This window comes from Coturnix japonica, chromosome 4 (assembly GCF_001577835.2).
Source record: "Coturnix japonica isolate 7356 chromosome 4, Coturnix japonica 2.1, whole genome shotgun sequence".
In the NCBI taxonomy this organism is placed as follows: Eukaryota; Metazoa; Chordata; class Aves; order Galliformes; family Phasianidae; genus Coturnix; species Coturnix japonica.
The window spans coordinates 48,423,500-48,444,917 of record NC_029519.1 but is presented as its reverse complement, the minus strand read 5'-3'; the positions used below and the strand labels follow the sequence as shown (position 1 = coordinate 48,444,917).

Below are 21,418 nucleotides of genomic sequence, written 5' to 3'. Positions count from 1 at the left end.
AACTGTCATGATTTTGATGTAAACTAAACAGCTATTGTGCAGGCGCATCTTGACCATGCTTGATAGAGAACTGAAACACATTTTTGTGCTCACAGAATGGCTTTAGTAGGGGGAAGGTGCTGTTACCCACTTCTGCTCTTAATTTTAGCAAACTCTGATTGAAGTTTGGATTCAGCTGGGCTAGAGATGTATGAGAAGTCAAGGCACTTCCCACCCATTCTGTTCGTGCTCACTGTGTGGCTTACTGCTTAGGCACAAATGAAAGACCACACACAAGAAATTCTCTCTTCCCTACAGAAAATCTGGAAATGCCACAGCAACTTTATGAGGTCTCGGACAGCAATTCAATTAATTCCTTATTATAACTCAAATACATCTTTATGCAATTTCACTGGATTTTCACACCAAGATGTTTATGAAGTTGATATGGTATCAAAGTAAAGAAAGAAAAGGCAATGATCTCACTTCCATCCAACCACAAATCTATTAACTTCTGCCACTTCCAGTTACTGCCGCAGATTCTCATCAGGGGGTATTGTCAGTGGTCTTCCTCCCCAGCCCACCATTCTCACCCAACACCCTTCCTATCAACTTCCACTGCAACCAAGCTCTTTTGAAATCAGCTGGCACGCTGTCAGATATTTCAGTGGACCTGGCCTTTCACTACTACCTCCACAGCACAGAGAACAGAAGCCAAAATTTGTAAACAGGTTTTAAAGCAGGTTAGGACCAAATTTCAACACAACATTGCTTCCTTGATGTTTGTCAATTCAATGAACACTAAACACACAGTTCAGTGTCAATGAAGTCTGAATGGAAACCTTTTTTCTGACCAGAAAGTCCACCCTGTTCCCCAGCTGGCTGCCCACCCATTGGTTTCTACCATTACAGTTATTCTTAATGAAATAGTTCAGGCTCTGAATTTTGAGTTTCATCCTGAACTAGAATTAAACCCAATTTTGGCAGTGTCTGAGTCCTCCATGAAGGAAATTTTTCTTTCTGCATTAGCTTCAGAAAGAACTCTTTCCTATCCATACTTAGTTTAATGTGTTTGACAGTTAACAAGAGGAAAAAGTAAGCCCTGAAGTAATAATATGTTTTGCACACTCTATGTCAATGAAGAATTAAATAAACATTTAACAATTTGTTAATAATATGACCTCTACACAATAGAGACAGTTAAGGTTTCTTTGGATGAGACAAAGCATTTTCCTTCCAGATTCAAGGACATTCAAAACTGCAAGCTCACCTGAAACATTGAACTTCCCTATAGATAAGGCCAAGGATAAATTTCAAGATTCAAGGTTGAGCGGAAAATACCAAGTATCATCACAAACACTATGGTTGCTGCCCCTCAGGCATACACATGACATTTCCCTATGTTTTAAAATAAATCATGCAAAAATGTTTTAAAATATAAATAAAAATTTGCAGAAAGTAATCACTCTTCACTACAGTCACATGCCTAACCTCTGTGTAGAGGGAATTCAAGGTCAGCAAAGGTTTTGGCCACATTACCTAAAGCATTATTGGACCCTGATGATCATGATGGCAAATGATACTGAATAGAGTAATGCTGACTGATATCAAACATTGTTGTGCAAAAATGCCCCTCCCCCCATTGATCAGTAAGATTAACCTGTCACTGTGAACTAACGCCTCAATTATGGGTTGTAAATTGCTAACTAAGCACAAGACACAACAGATCCTGGGTTTAAAAAATGAAAGAAAATACAGAATAAGGCCTGATGTACCCAGTAAGAGCTAGTTGTTTTGCTATTAACACAGACCTGAATAGAGATAGATGCCTTCTTCTAGACCATACTTGCAGGTGACCAAGGGAAAACAGTGGAAATGCAGGCATTTCATAGGAGCTACCCTGATTGTCAGTGGACAGGGAAGAAAAACATACTTTGTAGCAGAGAAAGACAGTGAAGGGTGACACCTCCACAGCATTTCAGAAGATAATTGTACTTTCTAGGCTCTCTGGATGATCCGAGGACCTTCTTCTCACTACCACTAATACTCAAAGAATCACACCACACAAAGCACACAGAAATCATGAAATGGCTTGGGTTGAAAGGGACATCAAGTATCAAGTTCCAACCCCTCTGCCACAAGCTGGGTTGCCAGTCACTAGATCAAAATAACTCAGCCTAACTCCATAGGAGAGGTGCTGCAGCCTTTGGATCAGCTTTGCAGCTCTCCACTGGATCCACTCCAACAGCTCCGCATCTTTCTTGTGTCGGTGCCCCAGACTTGGATGCATTACTCCAGCTGGGGTCTCATGAGGGCACAACAGAGAGGGACAATCACCTCCCTGTCCCTGCTGGCCAACCCTCTTCTGATAGAACCCAGGACACCATTGGCCTTCCAGTATGCAAGAGTACACTGCCAGCTCATGTTCAGTTTTCATTTACTAGGATACACAGGTCCTTCACAACAGGGCTACTCCTCAAGGAGTTCTTCTCCCAGTACATAACATAATATCATTACAGTCAGAATAATACCCCCCTTCCTACTATAAAACATATGAATCTAATTTTCCCTCTTTGTAAACTCAAGAATAGTATCTACTTCACTATATGATTGTGCAAGACATAGAAGTGAGTGTGGTAAACCTAATGACCACATTAGAGAGGGAGTGCACCATTAGGAGCTAGATCCAATCATTTCTAATACAGTTCCCTATTATATAAGCTACCAGACAAAATCAACAAAAATTTATAAAGGCAAGGACTCCCATATAACATCCTACAAGAAAACCACCTTAGAGCTGTTTCCTGTTACCAAAAGAAAGGACAATAAAAATGAAGGAACTCCTGATCTTAGGCTGCTATTTCCACCTCATATGACCTGAATTTTATGGAAGAAGCACTTTTGTGTTACTCAGATTTTACTCGTAAAACATAGACAGAGGCAATGTATAAGCTTTGGGGAACAATCAAAAACATGTAAAAATTCATTGAATGGTAAAGAAAAAGGTTGTTAAGTGTTTTAAATGTTGCAAGGAAAAGCCATTTGCTGTAGTGGGGATAAGGTTGCTCTTTCTACTTTTTTTATGGAGGGGAAAAAAAAAAAAAAAGAGACAAGTGCTTGAAGCAGCAGGAAGTTATAGCAAATAGTTTTACTTCCCATGTGTGCTTCCCCTGCAATTATAACCTTAAAAAGAAAACCAACAAATGAAAAGATTAAGTACTGAAGATTAGTTTATAACCTAGGTACTTGTATCTACCTATCAATTACAACCTTACTCTCAATCTGTGCAATACCTTTCTGTGCATCTTACTTTTAAAGCTACCTTAAATCACAGCAGACAGCTAGTCTAATAGATGCCCCATTACTATCTATTAGCTTTCCAAATGCTAGCAGATGTTCAAGTTTAGCTCACCCTATCTTCCTGAAAAGATGTATCCAGCTTTCTCAAATCCGGGAGTAATAGTGAAGAAAAATGTAACCTACATGAGAGGATTATCCAGACAAGACAGAAATGGAGTGTTATTTTCAAAGCCTGTGCCCCAGATCTATGTGGGAGTTACACTGTGGGGGGCTTAGTTTCTGCTCAGCATCATGTGGTTATCACACTGGGCCCTAAGACAATCTCACCTCACTTGCTAAATGGGAAGTCTATCATTGCTCACATAGCACTACCTTCACCAGTGCAGTGGTGAAGCCATGCTGGTCAGACCCAGCATGACTTGAGACAGACCCACACAAAGGCCTCCTCACCGCATCACCCTGGTGTGAGTTATACAGTTTGAGCTTTTCTGTCCTGCAGGGTAGCCCAGATCTTTTGATCCAGATACCTTAAAAGTGGGCTGCAGCCAAGATAATTAATTATCTGTGAGCACTGTCATGAGATTCTGAATCTTTAGCAGTTAAATTCCTTCCAAAATAAACAACAACAAAAACACTCAAAAAGCCCCACAAATCATTAAATCCCAGAAGTAGCTCAGGCATTTTGCTCTCTGGTTTTCCATTCATCTGGGCTGACATTTCTCACTGTTAGAAAACAACCTGAGGTCACTGGATTGGATCAAGACCTTCTTGAATGCATTTTAGAAGTTTTCTTCCTAAGGAAATCCCCTCATCTTCAACTAAGATCATTTTTAAATGATCTTTCTCTAAAAGCATTAGTCAAAGGCAATGGGAAATTGTAAATCTTTGTGGCTTTTATTAACTTATTTCCTTTACAGCAGTATGCTCTAAAACCAGTAATATGATGCTTTCTAAACTCAAGAGTGTTACTGCGGTGCCTTCAGCAATCTTGTGATTCTTTTCAATGCTTAATAACCACCATATCTCAACTTATAACCACTCCACTCTACTGAAGATACTTGCTTATCAATGGTGACTTCGGGTTATATTTCATTTTGTTCCTAGATAGTTTAGAAACTGGTGTTGCTGAATTCTGTTTAAATAGCAGATAAAAGCAAAGGACCAAAGGCTATTGTAAACTAAAATTCCCATCTCCAGCAGGCACACAGTTTTGAAAGGTGATCAGTACTCTGCCACACAGTATCAGAGCAGTTGCTCCAGATAACAGAATATGACAGAGGACAGTTTCCGAAGACAGCAGCTTAAGGTAACATGTGCTAAAACAACAGTAATGCAGACACAAAGGTCAACACATTTATAGCGAAAGAAATTCAAAGCATTCTTCCATACTAGAAAAGAAAATTTAAAATGAGCAGTTCAGTTTTGACTCCAAGCATACACAAAAACTCAAACCAGATTGTGCCTCTTCATGAAGAACTTCTAATATTTCTTACTGGACTTACAAGCTATCATGTGTTATTTCTCCCCTGCACCTCTACAGACCTTTCAAGATACTAAAATGCTGAGCATCTTTTTTCAATTTGAGATGCATTTTGATCTATTAAATTCCTAAGCTGCTTACTACTCACTGGAATAACTATTAATCTCCAATTTATTAAACAAAACTAGTGGCAACATTGCTTGTTTAACCTACCGCTCTGTCAAACCTTTCTCTCTTTCAAAGCTACAACCCACACAGTGGAACAAGATTATATATAGCAGTAATACAACTAAATAGTTGGAATCCCCTTCAGCTTGAAGCAAACAGCTTGAAGCAAACAGCAGTAGTGACTCATTACATTGCATTAAAAAAGGGGATTTCCTGATGAAGTAAAACACCAATGTACGTTACAAAGAAAAAGAAGAGCAGCTAAGAAGAGTAAAGAGGGAGGTCCAAAGATCCATTAGGGAGGAGAAACCAGAGGAGCACAAAGGTAACAGTTTGTATTTCAGCTGAAGGTACAAGAACCAGACTAGACCTGTTATTCTAAAACTGAAACTAGAAGACATGCGGATATTTGAGCCTTCACTCTGAAACCCAGCTGAGCCAACACTAGGTTGCTTTCACAAGTCAGCAACGCTCTTGCAGTTCATCGCTTCATCCTAGATTCTGGCAAAGACAGAGCAGCCCTATGCATCACCTATACCATCAAAACCGGCACAGAACTATAGTCTTCGTTTCAAAGATTGCACAAGACAAGAGAAATGGATTATCAAGTAAGCCATTACCCAATATCTGGGCTTCTTTCCATGAGTCAGGGCGAAGCAGTCTACCGCTTTCAGTAAATATGTAGTTCACATTTGCAATTACTGTTTCTAGTAAAGACAAACTCCCCCGCACAGTGAAAGTAGGAGGGTGGTTATGAACTATGTGGGATGTTTCATACGTAGGCTGTGAGAACACGGGACACCTTCCACCTTGAATATGAAACACCAGGAGATAGGGTTTTTAGTAACTGACTGGCAGACAAGCAAGATTCCCACAGAGCACTGGCACACCAGTATGCCTGCACTAGTGTCACAATGCTGGGAGGCAGATCCCCAGCAGGTAGAGGGCTAAAACTGGGGGCTGTTCTGCCACTGAATCACACACCTTCCTCACCACGTCATGCTGTCTAAGGCATAAGAAACTTGTACAGTTTACTGTTCACACTGCATGCTGACTGTATCAACAGCTTCCTTTCTCCAGAGTAGTTGCTGTAAGGAAACAGGGCCAACACTTCCACTGACTTGCTTATGAAATATGAATGACTATTAAATTAGTACACTTCTCTCTGCAAAACTATTTTTCATTCATAAGTTGGTTTTGAGAATGGATTTTTATTGGAATGAGCCTTACTGAATTTTTCTTTTAGATCCAGATGTTAAAGACCCCATTTTACCTCTCTCATGCTCATGTGTCTCAGTGGCTGAATACAGAGGAAACAAAAACACTAGTAACAGAATCAAGCACACCAGATGAAGGCATAATTGTGCATCTCCACAAAGGCAGAATGCCTCAGGTTGGACAAGGAGAATAAAAGATGGCATGCAAAGGAAGGAGAGGCAATGCATTTAGACAAAGCAAAAATCAATTCAGCTCTGCCTTATTGGAAGAGAATTCATAACATTTTCTTGAAGACAAGTCTCTGATTCCTCCTTTGCAGTCAGCAAAGGACCAAGATAAATTTACATTCGTGGTATTTATAAAAAGACAGATAAAGCATTCTGGTAGGCAATACAGGAACAGTAAATCTTTTAAAAAATATTGCTATTGTTTTCCAACCACTTTTCAAGAGATTTATTTTGCTGTATTTCCCACATTACAGAATCCTCCTTTATAAGCACAGAAACAAATCTTCTTAGAAATTTTCTAAGAAATGATCTGTTTGAAAAAAGATGATTAATTACAACCACCAGCTACAACAGCCATATTAATTGCAGAATTAAGTTCCTGATGAAAATGACAAGAGGACAAATACTGTGCACCAAAGGAAAGGAGAAAAGCATATAATTACTGGCCTTCAACCAATCAATATCAAACTTAAGCAACAGCTAGCCTTTCCTTTGCCACTCCTCTCAGGCAACGGACAAAACCTTCAGCCCCACTTAGCCTCTCCATAGACTTAGTCTCTTAGACTCCCCATAGAGGAGTCCTCTATGTAGAATAGAGCATCTGCCTCTAGGCAAGGTGAGTACTGAAATCTGCTGTCCATCTGGCTCTCCAGTTCATCCTCTGCACACCTGGACACCCTGGCCTCCTCACCCACAAGCACAAGATAAATGTCATGGAGGAACAGCCTCACTGCATGCATTGGTGTCCGTGCTGCATTTGTATCGCAACCAGTTGCTGAGCCACCGGAGGGCAGAACCCTGGACTTCATGCTGGACACAGATCAGATGTATGGCCTGAATGTCCATGTGCTTGCTCTTCAGGCAGCATCACACCTTGTGTTCCCAGCAGTCTATCTGCTTCAGAGTGCTGATGTAGCACAGCCCCTGCTTGGTTGTTCTTCTCCAGCCTAATGTTACTACTTCACTTCTGGAAAACCATTGCCACTGGTTTCAAAATTCAGTTGAAACTAACAAGTCATACATCTGAAGAAAGAAAACCACTTAGTTCTCTCCACTGCCTGAGCTCACTTCACCGCCTACACGCACTCGGGTTTTGAGCACCTTTGGGAATGGTCTTCTCTAGCTCTCTCCTTCCTCCTTACATCTGTCCTGCATCTACACACTATGGTCCTGAACCCACTGACTGAAAGGTCAAGTTCACTGTTGCCTTCAACAGAGCACAAGAATAAAAACATCCAACATTTATTTTTCATGACATTCACATATCTCAATGAGGAAAATGACAATTAACCTATAACCTTCATATAGATTACATATCAGTAGATGTCCTCAAGTTCCAGGAACAACTCTCAGAGGCACATAGCCACAGAATGTGAAACTGTGATAGATGTTACTTCTAGAGCTACTGCATTTCCAGATTTCAAAGCTAAATAAAGTAAGTTACAATCTTACCTGGTGCAATGCCAAAAGAAAAGAACTTTTAAAAGCATTCTAAGCAGTCAAATAGGTTGGTCATTTTTTTGTTTATTGGGTTGGTTTTGTGTTGTTTCTTTTTTGGGGGGCAGGGGGTCTTGTCTGTAATATGATCCATGTTTCAAGGAAAAATAATAAGCTGTGGTGTTAGTTATAGCCCAAAGGACCTGCTAATTTCAAGTGCATTAGCTCCATCTCTTTTTGCCTAGAGTACTTCAGAGGAACAGTCTTACACAAAGTTTTGTTGCATTAATGTCTAGCAATGACAGCAAGGTGAGGTTGCTTTAATAGGCTTTATCCTTTCCCACTGGGGAAAAAACTAGCATGTAACAAAAATCCAAAGCCATGAGTCTGTTAATGGAGATTCCATTTTAACTGCTGTTTGCAAGAGATCAGCTAGAGTGTTGTGGTACTTTTTTTCTCCCCCAGGAGCAGGACTAAAAGTCTGATTATACTGCCAAATAATGCAGAAAGATTAGCAATTATTTTCAAGTAAAGATCACTTATATAACATAGTTTTTTTTAAAAAACAAAACATAGAAAAACACACACAGTATTCTGAGAAAAGATACTTCAATTAATTTGCTATATCAGTTCTGAAACCTCAGCTCTAAGACTGATCACAGAATGATTTGGGTTTTAAGGGACCCCAAGGATCAGCGAGTTCCAACCTCCTCTCCACAGGCGGGGCCACAAATCTCCAGATCTGGTTCTAGACAAGGCTGTCTAGGGCCCCATCCAACCAGGCTTTGAATACCTCCAGGGATGGAGCATCCACAGCCTCTCTGGACAGCCTGTTCCAGCACCTCACCACTCTCTCTTTGAAGAACTTCCCCTTGATATCAAGCCTAAATCTTCCTTTCTTCAAGTTAAAACAATTTCCCCTTGTCCTACTATTATCTAATCTTTCAAAGAGCTGACTCTCCTCCTGCTTATAGGTTCCCTTTAGGTACTGGAAGGCTGCAATGAGGTCACCCAGCAGCCTTCTCCTCTTCAGGCTAAACAAGCTCAGCTCCTTCAGCCTGTCTTCATAGGAGAGGTGCTCCAACCCTCTGATCGACTTTGTGACCCTCCTCTGGATGCTTTCCAACAGTTCTCTGTCTTTCCTGTATTGGAGACCCCACACCTGGATGCAGTGCTCCAGATGGGGCCTCACAAGGGCAGAATAGAGAGGGACAATCACCTTGCTTTCCCTACTGGCCACCCCTCTTCTGATAGAGCCTAGAGTACCACTGGCCTTCCAAGCTGCAAGCACACACTGCTAGCTTTTGCTCAGTTTCTCATCCACCAGGTTAATTTCAGCAGTTATTCTCCCAGTCTGCGTACCTGTCTGGGATTACTCTGACCCAAGTACAAAACCATGCACTTCGCTATGTGGAACATCCTAAAGTTCACATGGGCCCAACCTTTCAAGTTTATTGAGAACCATCTGGATGGCACCTCTTCCTTCTAACGTGTCAATCGCAACAGTCAGCTTGGTGTCATCACATGGGTGAAGATTTGGACTATAGCATAGCAAGCCCAAAAGATGTTATAAAGGGAAATCCAACACAACACAACAAATCTGACAAACCAATTACCATCTTTCAGGTCTCTGCTGTCCTTAGTTGCCAAATAGCATCTCAGTTTTGCATTTCATCCTACCAACTCCCAGTTACAATGCCATTCCTGAGGTGGGGGACAGTAATGCTCCAGACTGGTGTAGAAATTTAACCATATCCCAGTGTGGAGCATCTCAACAAGTTTCTGTCAAATACGTATTTATTTATTCCTTAAAGAGAAATAGAAAGATTTTGCAAAACATCCCACAAGGTGTCACTAAAGATGCACCAGCCAAAAGCCTCCTGAAACATCATTCCCTATCTTTGCTTCTCATTCCTTGAAGATGTTACAGACAGACTGGAAATCATAAAAAACGAAGACAACTGGACAAAAGTATATTTACTTGAACACCTCTGTCACCTAAGATGTGGCCTATTAAGCAAAAATTTGAACCAAGTAAACACTGATCTACAGGGAACGTAATTCAACTTAGGCAACAACTTAACAATGAAATGGCTCAAAAGTTTGCAGCGGGTTTTATGTTTTACAATGGAATAAAAAGAAGCTGTGTTGCCCCCCCAACCCCCAATCCTCCCCTTTTAGACTCCTAATATAGAAAAAGGGGGGAAAAAGTCAACTATCAGAAATGTCAGTCCCACATTAGTACTAGCAATGATGTTTTGTCTCATTTTATTTTCGTCACTCAATTTTAAACACATCTTTTAACTCAGTGCCTATTGCTGAAAGTTACATTCCAGTGCCTAATTTTATTATTATATTATTATATATATTATATTATTATATATTATTATAAGAAAAATAATAGTATACAGCCTTAGCAGATGCCATGTTTACTCACAGCTGAATAGAGCAAAGATGTATCATTGACCTAATCACTCGCTTGCTCCAGAAACACCAGGTTTAATGACTTACATTGCTTATTGCCTAGCAGCCAATGCACAGTAATTAGTTGATTGTTGCAGAAAATACTTGACTCCCTATATCTCCATGCCAATGGCCAAACTCCAAAGTGTGCTCCCGGAAATACAAACAGTCAAATCCTGTGTGCTCAGGCTATAATCTGTAGGATCCATCCAAGTTGATTTGTAATACAGACCGCTCCTTGTTTCTTTGGCAGAATCTTGTAAATGACCACTTCTCCCTTATTTCATTCTCCACAAGAACCAGGAAGGCTGAGACAATCTATCAGACCTTTTTAGAGCAATAGCATGCAACGATGCAATGTAGCTGCTAATGAGCCTTGTCCTCATTACAGAAACCAGCTCAGGCAGAGAGACTCTTAAAAGTGAAACCACAAAATGGACTTTTTAGACTTAAAAAAAAATATATATCATCAAAAACTGGAAACATAGTTCTAACTAGTTTAGATGTGAGAAACATCTACATCTTTCTTATAGGCCAGTTACTAGCTTTAAGGCATAAAAGTTGAATACACTCATTATTAGATAGACATAGATAAACAGTATTTAATTAAAAAAAAGTACAGCAGGTATAACATATCAATACTGTTTGCCTGTACACAATTATTACAAGAGCACAAAATACAACTGGTCTCAATTGGAGTTCAAATGTTTTTTATCTGCTGGATTTGTACATTAAAATGCTGGCACTCTAGTAGGTTCAAATTCAATCCATAAGAAGTAGCCACCTTATACTTCCCAGAACTTCATGGGTAAGTATAAATAAGAATATTTATTCTAAGGTTTCTTGTATTTTACACAGAAGTCATTTCAGAATAGCTTAGGGTCATCTATCAGAGAAATAATGCAGATACCAGTAACTGCAGTATAATTGCTAAGAACAAAAGCTGTAAGAGCTTTTGTAATTACAAAATATATTAAAATAAAACCAAGCAACAGGAAGTAAAAAGATGGTTACTGCAAAAGCAGTAGACATAATTTTGTGGAATCAAAATCATGAAGTGGAAGCAGTATCGCCCATAACTATTCACCTGGAACAGCTAACTGTGACAAACTGAAATAGCATTCCTTTCCAAGAACAGTCAATCAAAATTTGTCCTGTAAGACTGAAGATGCCTTTAATGCCAGCTATATTTCAGTCCCTCTTTCTAGCTGAGGAATTAATGATGCTTTCTCTATATTTTCCTTTTCAAGTTCAACACTTTGTACAGTGAAAAACAAAATGAAACTTGACACGCTAAGACAAACAGCAGTTCTGTAACATGCCTCTTAAAAGAGTGCTTTGTCTCATTTTTCACATGACTGCCACCTAAGTCTTTTCAAAATAGATGATTACTGCAAACTCAGCAACTCCACCTGCCCCTTTAGTTTACTTAGTCATGAAACGTTTTTTGTGCATTTTAATAAATATGCTTCTTTCCTCTGCCATATCACCCAAGATTTTTAAAAGTTACACATTCTTAAGAGTAGAGATCCTCGTTCCTTTACAGCCCTCATACACACTCTTGGAACTTCTTCCATCTATCTTATTGCTCCTTGAGCCCTCCCTCCTTCAGACATATTTCACTTCCATAGAATCTGTCACCTTTTATTATGCCCTGCTAAGCCTCTCTATAGATCTTTCTGCAGTTTAAAAACAGCCTCCAGCTGCTGCTACCTTGTAAATAGCGGGATTATCAGAATCTGTTTTGCTCTGGACCACCTCCAGAAACTAGGACAAAACCCCACTGAGAATGCCCTATTCCACTACATCCCTGTGGCGCAGAGACACCTTTTTAGATACTTCTTCAGGGACCATCTCATACACAATTTGCCATTTCCTCATCTTTCCCGTAACTTAGAAGTGCAGGGAACAGGCCAGCCTCACACAGTGGGGGACAGAGAATATAAATAAGCATCCAGCCTGGGAAGAAGACTCTGAGACAACATGCCAAAGGAACAGCTGCCTACAAGAGCTACAGTAGTATGAGGCAAGGACTTTGTTTTAGACTTACTTCAACAATATGGCTTAATTCATGGCTTGGACAGACACACTGAGCTAGACCATTACCTGATTGAGATGCAATAACAGCGTTGACTGGAAAGATGGAAACCTTGTTAGTAGACTTATGTGCAGCCTAGGGACAGAATAATGATTCTCCACTAACTGCAGAATTGAGCAAAGGCCCAAATGCAGCAGGCAGTAGCAACAAAAGAATTATAGAATCTATGGCTGATAATCCCCATAAATCTGTAATTAAAAACCCCCAGCATAGTCTCTGGATACTTTCTTAATTATTACTATTTTTAAATCTTATTGTACTTGGCTTCAGATCCTGAGGGTATCTAAAACAGCAGGACAGCTAAAGAAGCGATGCACAGCCTGCCTTGCCTTACAACAATCCTTCTCACTGCCTGCAATTTAGCTGTCACATCAAGCTCAACCCATCTGCTTTTCATCTCACCTCTAATTCCTGGAATTATTCAAGGTGTAATTAGTATCAGAAACAGCCAACTAATTAATTAAGGAAAACACTATCTCAAAAAGCTGCTTTTATTTACTCTCATGTCTTCCAGTCAGTAAGACTACCATAATAATAACAAGTGCACCCATTGCACAAACCAAATCAAACTGCAGGCCTGTATCCCTGATAAGGGATATCTTCCACATAAGGCCAGGAAGCTACAAATCCAGAATTATTTCTACCAGTTTCTGAGGTTTTTCAGTACCTTCCAGAATGTCATTGCTTTAGTAGTGTCTTTAGAAATACCACATAAAATATCCAAAAACCTCAAAGATGAAAATAAGGAAATTATTCTAAGAAATTATTTGTCAAATGCAACTCCCACATGGAGAAGAAACAACAGACCCAGCTTTTATTACCCCTACAAGAGAGGAAAACACACAACATCTGGAAGCACCATCACACACATTTTAACACTTCTCACGTCGTTCCTTCCTAATATTCAATTCTAAGGCGAAAGGAGCGCTATCAAACCCTTACCGTATCCTACTAAATGCCTATTTTCAAAAGCTCCTATCAAACCCTTTCAGAGCTGAGTGAGCAGGGGATGGCCTTTGGCATGCAGCAACGCTGCCATCTACAGCCTGAGTTGTGCCACAACACAGCCATTTGGCTCCGTAGATGGATGGGACTTTTTCGAATGTTTCTGCTACAAATCAAGTCCGAACGAGGATGCAGCTTTAAAATGACATTTAGTAGGACATCTTGTAATACTTCAGTCATGGAGACACTTCATGTTTTCTTGCTATTCGTTTATAGACTGCATTCTCTCTAAGTCTCTTCTTATGGACCGAACAATGATACGTAAGTTTTGGGGGTATTTTGGTGCCTAGTAGATGTNCCACATCTTTGAGGCAAGAAGCAAAAAACAGATGAATATGAGATTTCTATTGTCACACGTACACGAGACTCACAGAAGAAAATTACTGACCTTTTTAAAAGTCATAGTTCAGATGTTTTTTGTTGCTTTTTTGTTGTTTTTATAGTCAAGGTAGACATTAGCACTTGTTATATGATGCAAGAAAATCATCAGTTCCAGTGCAACTGGCACATTGCTGAGAAGCTTCTAAATTCCTGTGAATTGTAAGTAAGAAAAATCAGATTCAGAAATAATATATAGTGCAGGCAAGCTACCTTGAGAACACCGATAAGCACCTGGAAGCTTAAGTTAATTCAAGGCCAGCTGGAAAGGGAGGAAATATCTTCTGTTTAGCCCACTAACGTAAAATAGAAATGATCTATTTTACCATTGCTGCCTCAACGACTTCATCAGTGCTAAGCCTGACTTGGCCCATGATATATGTTACTGCACATTTCTCCATGTTACCCCCATCTCACCTCCTTCCCTGTCATGATGAGGGATTCAGGGCCAGGCTTGATGGGTTCCTGGGCAGTCTGATCTACTGGCTGGCAACTCTGCCCATGGCAAGAAGTTGAAAGTAGCTGATCTTTGAGGTCCTTTCCAACCCAAGCCATTTATGATATGATGGCCACATCCAGCCCTGATATCAAATGCACCTGACAGCTACATACACCATTTCCAAGTAGAGAATTTTTTTTTTTTTTTATAAGCTCAATTTGGTACTTTTTTGTTTTATTACCTAATTCTATTTGTCTACCTCAGAATTTCAACATGAGGCACAATTTTATGCCAAAAGACTGCCTCCATCTGAATACAAACTTAGTATATAATTGTTAGGACACTTACCTTAAATGCAGCTGCATCCCTTCTTCCACATGTTTAGCAACAAATCCATTCCACAGCAGAAAGCATGTAAGCTGCAGCCTAGCCAATAACATTCCTGGCATTCACACTGGGAGCCCTTCATCACAACTCTGTCAAACGTTCTACTTCAGACTGTGCTGCAAATTGTTGTCATTCAGGTTTGGTTTATGGTAGTTTCTGTTCATCATAAACTCTACTGCTCTGAAATCAGCAAGGATTTTGGTACAACGTTGTCCACTAGCAGCTGAGTATCAATAAGCAGAGGGACAAGTCTGCAAGTTGTCTTCTTGTAAAGATTTAAGAATCCTTCAGGCTGCTTTCTCACCATACCAAATGTGATCTCAGAAGCAAAATCTTATTTATGATAACCACTGAAAAGAGTATTTAAATTGTCATGGAAGTATGATCCAAGTAAAATATACCTTCAAGACAAAATTAGTTAGATAGACTTCATGGAGTTCATCTGGAATAGAGTCCTAGTGGAGTACAGTAAAAAATGATCATGAAGAAGCAAAGTAATGTTAAGCTAAATTAAACAAACAAAAAAGAACTATTGATGTTTTTCTTTTACAGTCAGATTTTTTTCCCCTAAAATTGCAGGCAAATTTACTAACATAATTTCTTCAGTAAGTATTCTCCTGCAAAACAACTGGCTTGCATAACATTTAAAATAAAGCACCTCAAAGTCTTTTTCCCTTTGAGTGAGATGAATGCAAAAGTCAATGCACTTCTGCTTTTTTTTTTCATTCAAAGTATTCATTATTCATTTCTCGAACATACAGCCTAACCTTGTCTATTCTTTGCTTTAATGAGCTGTTGAAGCAGAAAGTTAAATTAAAACAAGGCATCTGTGATACTACAGAAAAACTAAGTCTGATTCTGCAGCAGGTGATACATGTAACAGTAGAGTATTTATGGAAGTATCATAAACAGAAGTAACCAGGATACCAATTTCAAGAGGGAAAATTATATTGATATACAAGTAAGAGCCTGACAGCCTTCTTATTTAGACAAGACATAACAAAAGCATTGACATCATGCCTTCAATTTTAACTTACAACATTAAGACTCTGTTCAATGGAGAAAAAAAAAAAAAGAAACAGTCTGAAAATAAAAAAGATATATGTATACAGATTTGCAATGCTACTCATGATGCTACGTGCTAACTTGGGGTTAACTGCACTATACCACAGCAAAAAAATAATGAAAACTTGGGACCAGAGAGGTTATAAGCCAGTGTAATTCATAACTACAAGGATATCTTTCGGATGAAGAGGGAGAAGCTGTGATCAGTACATGTAAGAAACAGGCTAAGACTTTCTGAATGTGAACAAGCTTTTTGAAATCAAGAGATTTAATCTTCAGCAGTTGATCTTCGTTACATGTTTCTATCCAGATGTTTAATAAAAGAACACCTGTAAAAAAAAAACTAGCCACAATTAGCAGGAAGAGATGCTGTCTTAGAAATGGAAAAGGCTGATGTGTCATTAAGATTACTTGAATCTTCTTCATGAAGTAGATGTCTTTCAAGCCTTCATTTCAGCTTCAAGCACCCCACAGTGAGCAGAACCAAATTCTAGAAGTTTGTATCCCTACTAAATTTGTAGAAGCTTATTATGCATGCGTAAGTTAGCTGCAGATATCCCTAGACCACATCAAGAACAACCCTGGCCTACAGGGTAGCATTTCTGCTGCAAATCAGCTTGATCTGTGGGACTGTTCATCCTTATTTCTACAAGTGAAAGAAACCAAGTTTTACTGCTTTGGATTGATGGTGTTTTCGTTGTACTCCTTGTTGCAGCTGGAAAGCTGAGGAGGGATACATGTTTAAGCTCTCAAGATAAACTATTATGTGACTCTGGAGGAGAGTAGCCTACTACATCTGTAATTTATTCCTGCAGATGTTCCTATTACAGAAATACAATGCAGTCAGTGAATCTAAATTTAGCACTTTTGCCATTAGTTCTGATGCACCAGCTTCATCTACAGATACATGATATCAAATACCTTAAACACTAATTTATTCCAAGTTTGATTTTTTGTTATTGCTACTTATTACATGCAGGCATAAATATATAAATGCATATTTTTAAGCAGACATTCACAATTCTGTAAAAACAAAAGCTTAGAGAGGTAGTTTTGATCACTGCAGCTGCCTACAAGCAAGTCAGAAAAGGGAAAACTCACTCTTGGCAAGACAGATGGGAGAAACAAACAAGCAAAACAGACCAGAAATCCCATAATAATCCCATGAAAGCAGCAGTAATCAGAAACTGGTAAAGACATTATCACTTCCTAACAGGAATAGAGATAGCCATTGAAACCAGAATCTATTACAGCATTGGAGAATATTTACATAAGTTTTGAACAGGTCTTCATGTATTAGTAGTTTCGAGAACTAGAGTCACTTGTAATGGATTATTAACTGAATAGTAATAGCATGGATTTCTTCTTGCCTCAAGTCACCAAAGGCACTTCTAAAATAACTTCAAACTGTTAACTCCACTGGAGCTTCAACAGAGTAAAATAACAACACTCAGAACTTCCAGTAAGATCTCCAAAACCCAGTTTTGAAGCATCAAAGCAGGACTTCTGGTATAGACAGAATAAAGAAATAAAATTAAAAATGATATGTTTCTGAAGGGCTAAAAACAGTTTAAGGATGCTTTGTGGATTAAATTTGTTCGTCAAAGTAATAAGCTTTGAAACATTGCTATTAAACAGAATCTACAACAAAGAACACCCCACTTAGAATATTCAATGAAAACATGCCTTAAAACAAGCCTGATCCAACAAACTAAAAAGAATGCAGAGAACTGATCCTCTCCCTCTCCTTCTCCATCTGTTTCAGGAAAGCCTTCTGTTCTTGCTGGGCAAGTTTAACACAATCCACATGGGTGGCTGCTCTTGATTCCCTGTCTTTACCCTGAACTCAGCCCCCTCTATATTCCACCTCTTCCTTTCAGAAGAAAATCAAAGGGTATCTTGTACTCTTCCTAGCTCTTCATACTGTTCCTTTAGATGCTGTTTAGTTTCCAGAATTGCTTCCTAACATGTTTCTGAATTTTCTGTTATAGTAATACTCAGCCTACACTTTTTATATATTCACACACATATACACATACATAAAATAGGTCTCCTCATTTCACCTACTTGGTCCTTTGTTTTCTAGACAATAATAATCTAGTTCCCTATTTCAGAGCTCTTTTCATGTTCCTCCCACATCTTAGGTATCCCCTCCTCCCTACTGTTTAAACAGCTTCTACCATTTTTCAAGCAGCACAATAGACAACCTTCACGTATTTGTTAAAAATTTCATCACTATGCAGAAAGGTCAAACACATCCCTCATCCCTGCTGGCATGGCAATCTTGAGATGTGAAGAGGGAGGCTGCCTCCTGTTACTCCTTGGATGAGGCCAATACTCATTGTTTTCTAATTGCTGTCTTTTAAATCTCAATTTTTCCTTCCTCATGCCTCATAATTTGATTTTCCCTTCATGTTCATGAGCTGCTATTTCTATCGTAGTAAGAAAGAAATCCAAACAAAATTGTAGACATTTTTCTTTATGGCTTTGCCAGACACACTCTCAGCTCAGTGATTTTTTCAAAGCTAAGCCAAGAGCTCATACCCATACTTCATGTAACTAAGCCTTGGGCAGCTGAATTCTGAACAAGGCTTACATGTACTTAAATGTGCCTTTCAGCAGACCATCTCTGCTTTGTTCATGTCAGCATTTATGCACCTTCTGACAGCTTCCTTTCATTAAGGCACGTTTCCCTTTAAAGCCCCTATCACCATTATTACCTCCTCAAAACAAATTTCTAATGGGTATTCTACCACAGCAAAACAGCCTCAGCAAGAGACAGTTATATTATTAGCTACCTAATTTCAACTTAAGCTTTTCTGTTTTGACTGAGGACAAGCAACACGCAGATTTGCATTCTACTGACAAACTTTGTTATACAAACACGTTTTGCAAAATCTCAATAAACATCCAGGCAGCACTCCCCAGAACAATAACCATAATTCAGTGCTTTACATTATCATCTTCAATGCTGGTTCTGTTTGTTTACTTCTTGGTTGTTACTGACTTAAGAGTTTTAAGAGTTGTTTTTGTGGGTTTGTGTTTTTCTTTCTCTCAGTTTCTTCCAGGGTTGTTGTAAGGTGGAATGATATAAAGATGGTAACCGATACTCAAAAGGTAATAAGGAAATAAAGTATAAGGAAAAACTCACCCATATGGATGCCTTCGCTGGGAAACGTTGAGGCAATCTCCACCAGGGAGCAATCTCCAAGAGATGCTGCCTTAGTGGTGGTCAGCCCTTAAATGAGGTCTAGAGTAGGTGGAGTCAAGCTCCACCCCTTTTGGCAACACAGCTAAATTACTCTCACCTGTGCTCCCACAGCTGACCCGACACTTGCCTCAGCTGATTAATCAGAGATTCAGGCTGTGATTACCAATTTCCCATACAGTTGTGGATTGGTGCATTGGTTTCTCAGCTCTTGTTGGCATGCTTGTTTCAGTTTCTTTTTGAGAATTTGGCCTGAGATGCTGTGAACATACAGTGCCAAAATAAAGCATGCCATCTTCCCTGTTACCATTTGTTATGCTTGCTTAGGAACAATCAGTACCTACTTGAAAAAAAAGAAAGAATCATGTTTAACAAGAACTGATTCCAGCTTTTACTATGCAGTTACAAGTCTGGTTGCAACGTTATCAGGAAACTTGGACACAAACCATAAAAAGTTCAGCCACTAAGTTAAGATAGTAATTTTACCCTCAGGCTATGTTTCTATATCAAATTGACCAAGAAAATCCCAACAAGCACATTTGAATGCTTCTTTAATACAAGCAATGCTATAACTGGATGATGCTGTGAACTGATGCTTCTCATTTAGGTATTTAGAACAAATATAACCTTAAAGTCATAACACCAATTGTGGTATTAGCTCACTTTAGTAGAGTATGTGTTAGGATATAGATTACATAAATTATGGCTATGTATCTTCACATGCAAACTCTACTCTCAGGACACTATAGCACTTTTGAAAGGGGGTAAACACCAAGCCACCAAAATATTAAACCATTTTTCAAGGTAGTATCAATACCAGTGTCATACAACAATAACTAATAAACAGCAATCACCACATAAAATAGTATCTGAGAAAAACCTGACTAAACTCAGGAGGAATAATAATGCAGTGCTTTATTTTACTGAGCTGATGTCTCAGTCACACTAGATGTCCCTCTGAAAATGGGGTAATTGCTTAACAGCAATTAAGGTCTTCCTTCCCAAAACACAGCTAAATAAATTCTGTGCATCAGCTTTTTATGATTTCCCTTACTTGAACTACTGATCTTAAACTAAGCCTCTCTCATAGACACTGTTTCAATGAGGAAAATGTTTCCATGTACATCTTTGCAGAATTAGGTACTTGTATTGCAAAGTCTTCCACAAAAGGAATATTTCTCTCCATCTGACTGCAAAGCAATAGGTGACTCACTTCAAAAATAAACCATTAAGAGCAGATGCACATATAAACATTGTTCTCATTTCCCTTCCCACAAGCCATACTACTAAGATAGCTGCTGTTGGCTGCCTCTTCCAGGTTCTGCATGTTGTCCTGTTACCCTAAGCACTGGCTCTACTAGCATTCCAGCCAGCACTGCTTGCCCCACAACAAGGGCCTGTACCTTAGAATCAGTTTCTCCATCTGTCCTTTTTAGGGATGAGACTTCACAGCACAAATAACCTCAGCTCAACATTAGATAAGATTCCTTTATTAAGATCACCTGATAAAAGACTGCTTATCTTCATCAAATAACTAAACTCCCCATCCTCATTTACTTTCTACTCTCAGCAGGAGATGGGAAGAACACAAAACAAGGCAAACAAATGTAAATGAGAAAGCTCATGGGTCAAGATGAAAACTGGTAGAGTGCTTATGCATTGGTTTTGTGGATCAGTTACTTTACTGCCAATAGATTTAGGTAATGAGCTACAGCATATGGTCAGCACGCAGCAGTTCCTTTCAATCACATTCCCTTTTTCCCTGCTCTGCTGTGATTCCTCCACAAGAGCAGTTGTTCAGAAAAGTAATGGCCATGACTTTCCAAAGGCTGCAAAGAACACATCCTCCTGACCCCGGTGTTGACCTCTTCTACTCTTTACTCATTGTACTCTGCTGCTTCCCACTCTTTCTTAAACATACCTGAGGCACTGCCAAGTCCTGCATGTTAGTGTTGCAGAGAGCTGTAAGTGCACTCTGTTCAGCTGCCCATTATATTCAGCTTTTTTTGGTGCCTACAAAGCATTATGCTAGCCTGCAACAGAACCTCATGTCTGCAATAATAAAAGCACAGCTCCCTGGCTGCTCAGTCAGGTATATACTGCTACAACTTAAAAATAAACCCACAAATGAATCCACCTGATGTCCTTTGAACTATTTCCCACGTTTACCTGGGAAGCAATTTTATGCAATATTTGGCCCTTCCCAATCCTCCCCCTCACCCCCCAAAAATTTCTGTAACAGCCACACAACTGCAGTCACTTGAAGTCTTCATTCCCTCCTTCTCACTGCTCTTCATGGTTATACCATCTGAACTCAGCTGAGACAACTAAAGCAGGACCATACATCTGATGTTTTTTTTCCTAGCCCATTCATATTTCCAAACTTCATTCTGTTGAATGTGTCCTTTCAGATTCATGGCTTCACTTCTGTGCCAGTTGCTGGCAACATCTCATAGTAACTTTAAAGGCACAGCTCATTACAGCTGAGAATAAAAAGATAAATAAATAAATTTCTTTGAGCAGTCAAACTAAGTTTCTTCAAGCTGTTTCACATGTAACTGATATG

General features: G+C 39.2%; 1 protein-coding gene across 5 annotated transcripts in view; it reads right to left on the bottom strand.

Annotated features, from left to right (window-relative positions):
• TNIP3 (TNFAIP3 interacting protein 3) overlaps positions 1–18,887 on the bottom strand; it is a 74,590-nt gene extending 55,703 nt beyond the window's left edge. Inside the window, exons 1-3 of one of the 5 annotated variants that reach the window (XM_015861934.2) lie at positions 18,796–18,881; positions 14,541–14,980; positions 13,764–13,906 (exon numbers count right to left, since the gene is read on the bottom strand). In XM_015861934.2, coding sequence (XP_015717420.1) covers positions 13,764–13,778 — 15 coding nt within the window. In that variant the 5' untranslated portion in view covers positions 13,779–13,906; positions 14,541–14,980; positions 18,796–18,881. Of the gene's footprint in view, positions 1–13,763; positions 13,907–14,540 lie in introns of all 5 variants that reach the window. The other 4 variants (XM_032444502.1, XM_032444501.1, XM_015861936.2 and 1 more) reach the window with 4 other exon arrangements.
• Positions 18,888–21,418: the final 2,531 nt, after the last annotated feature.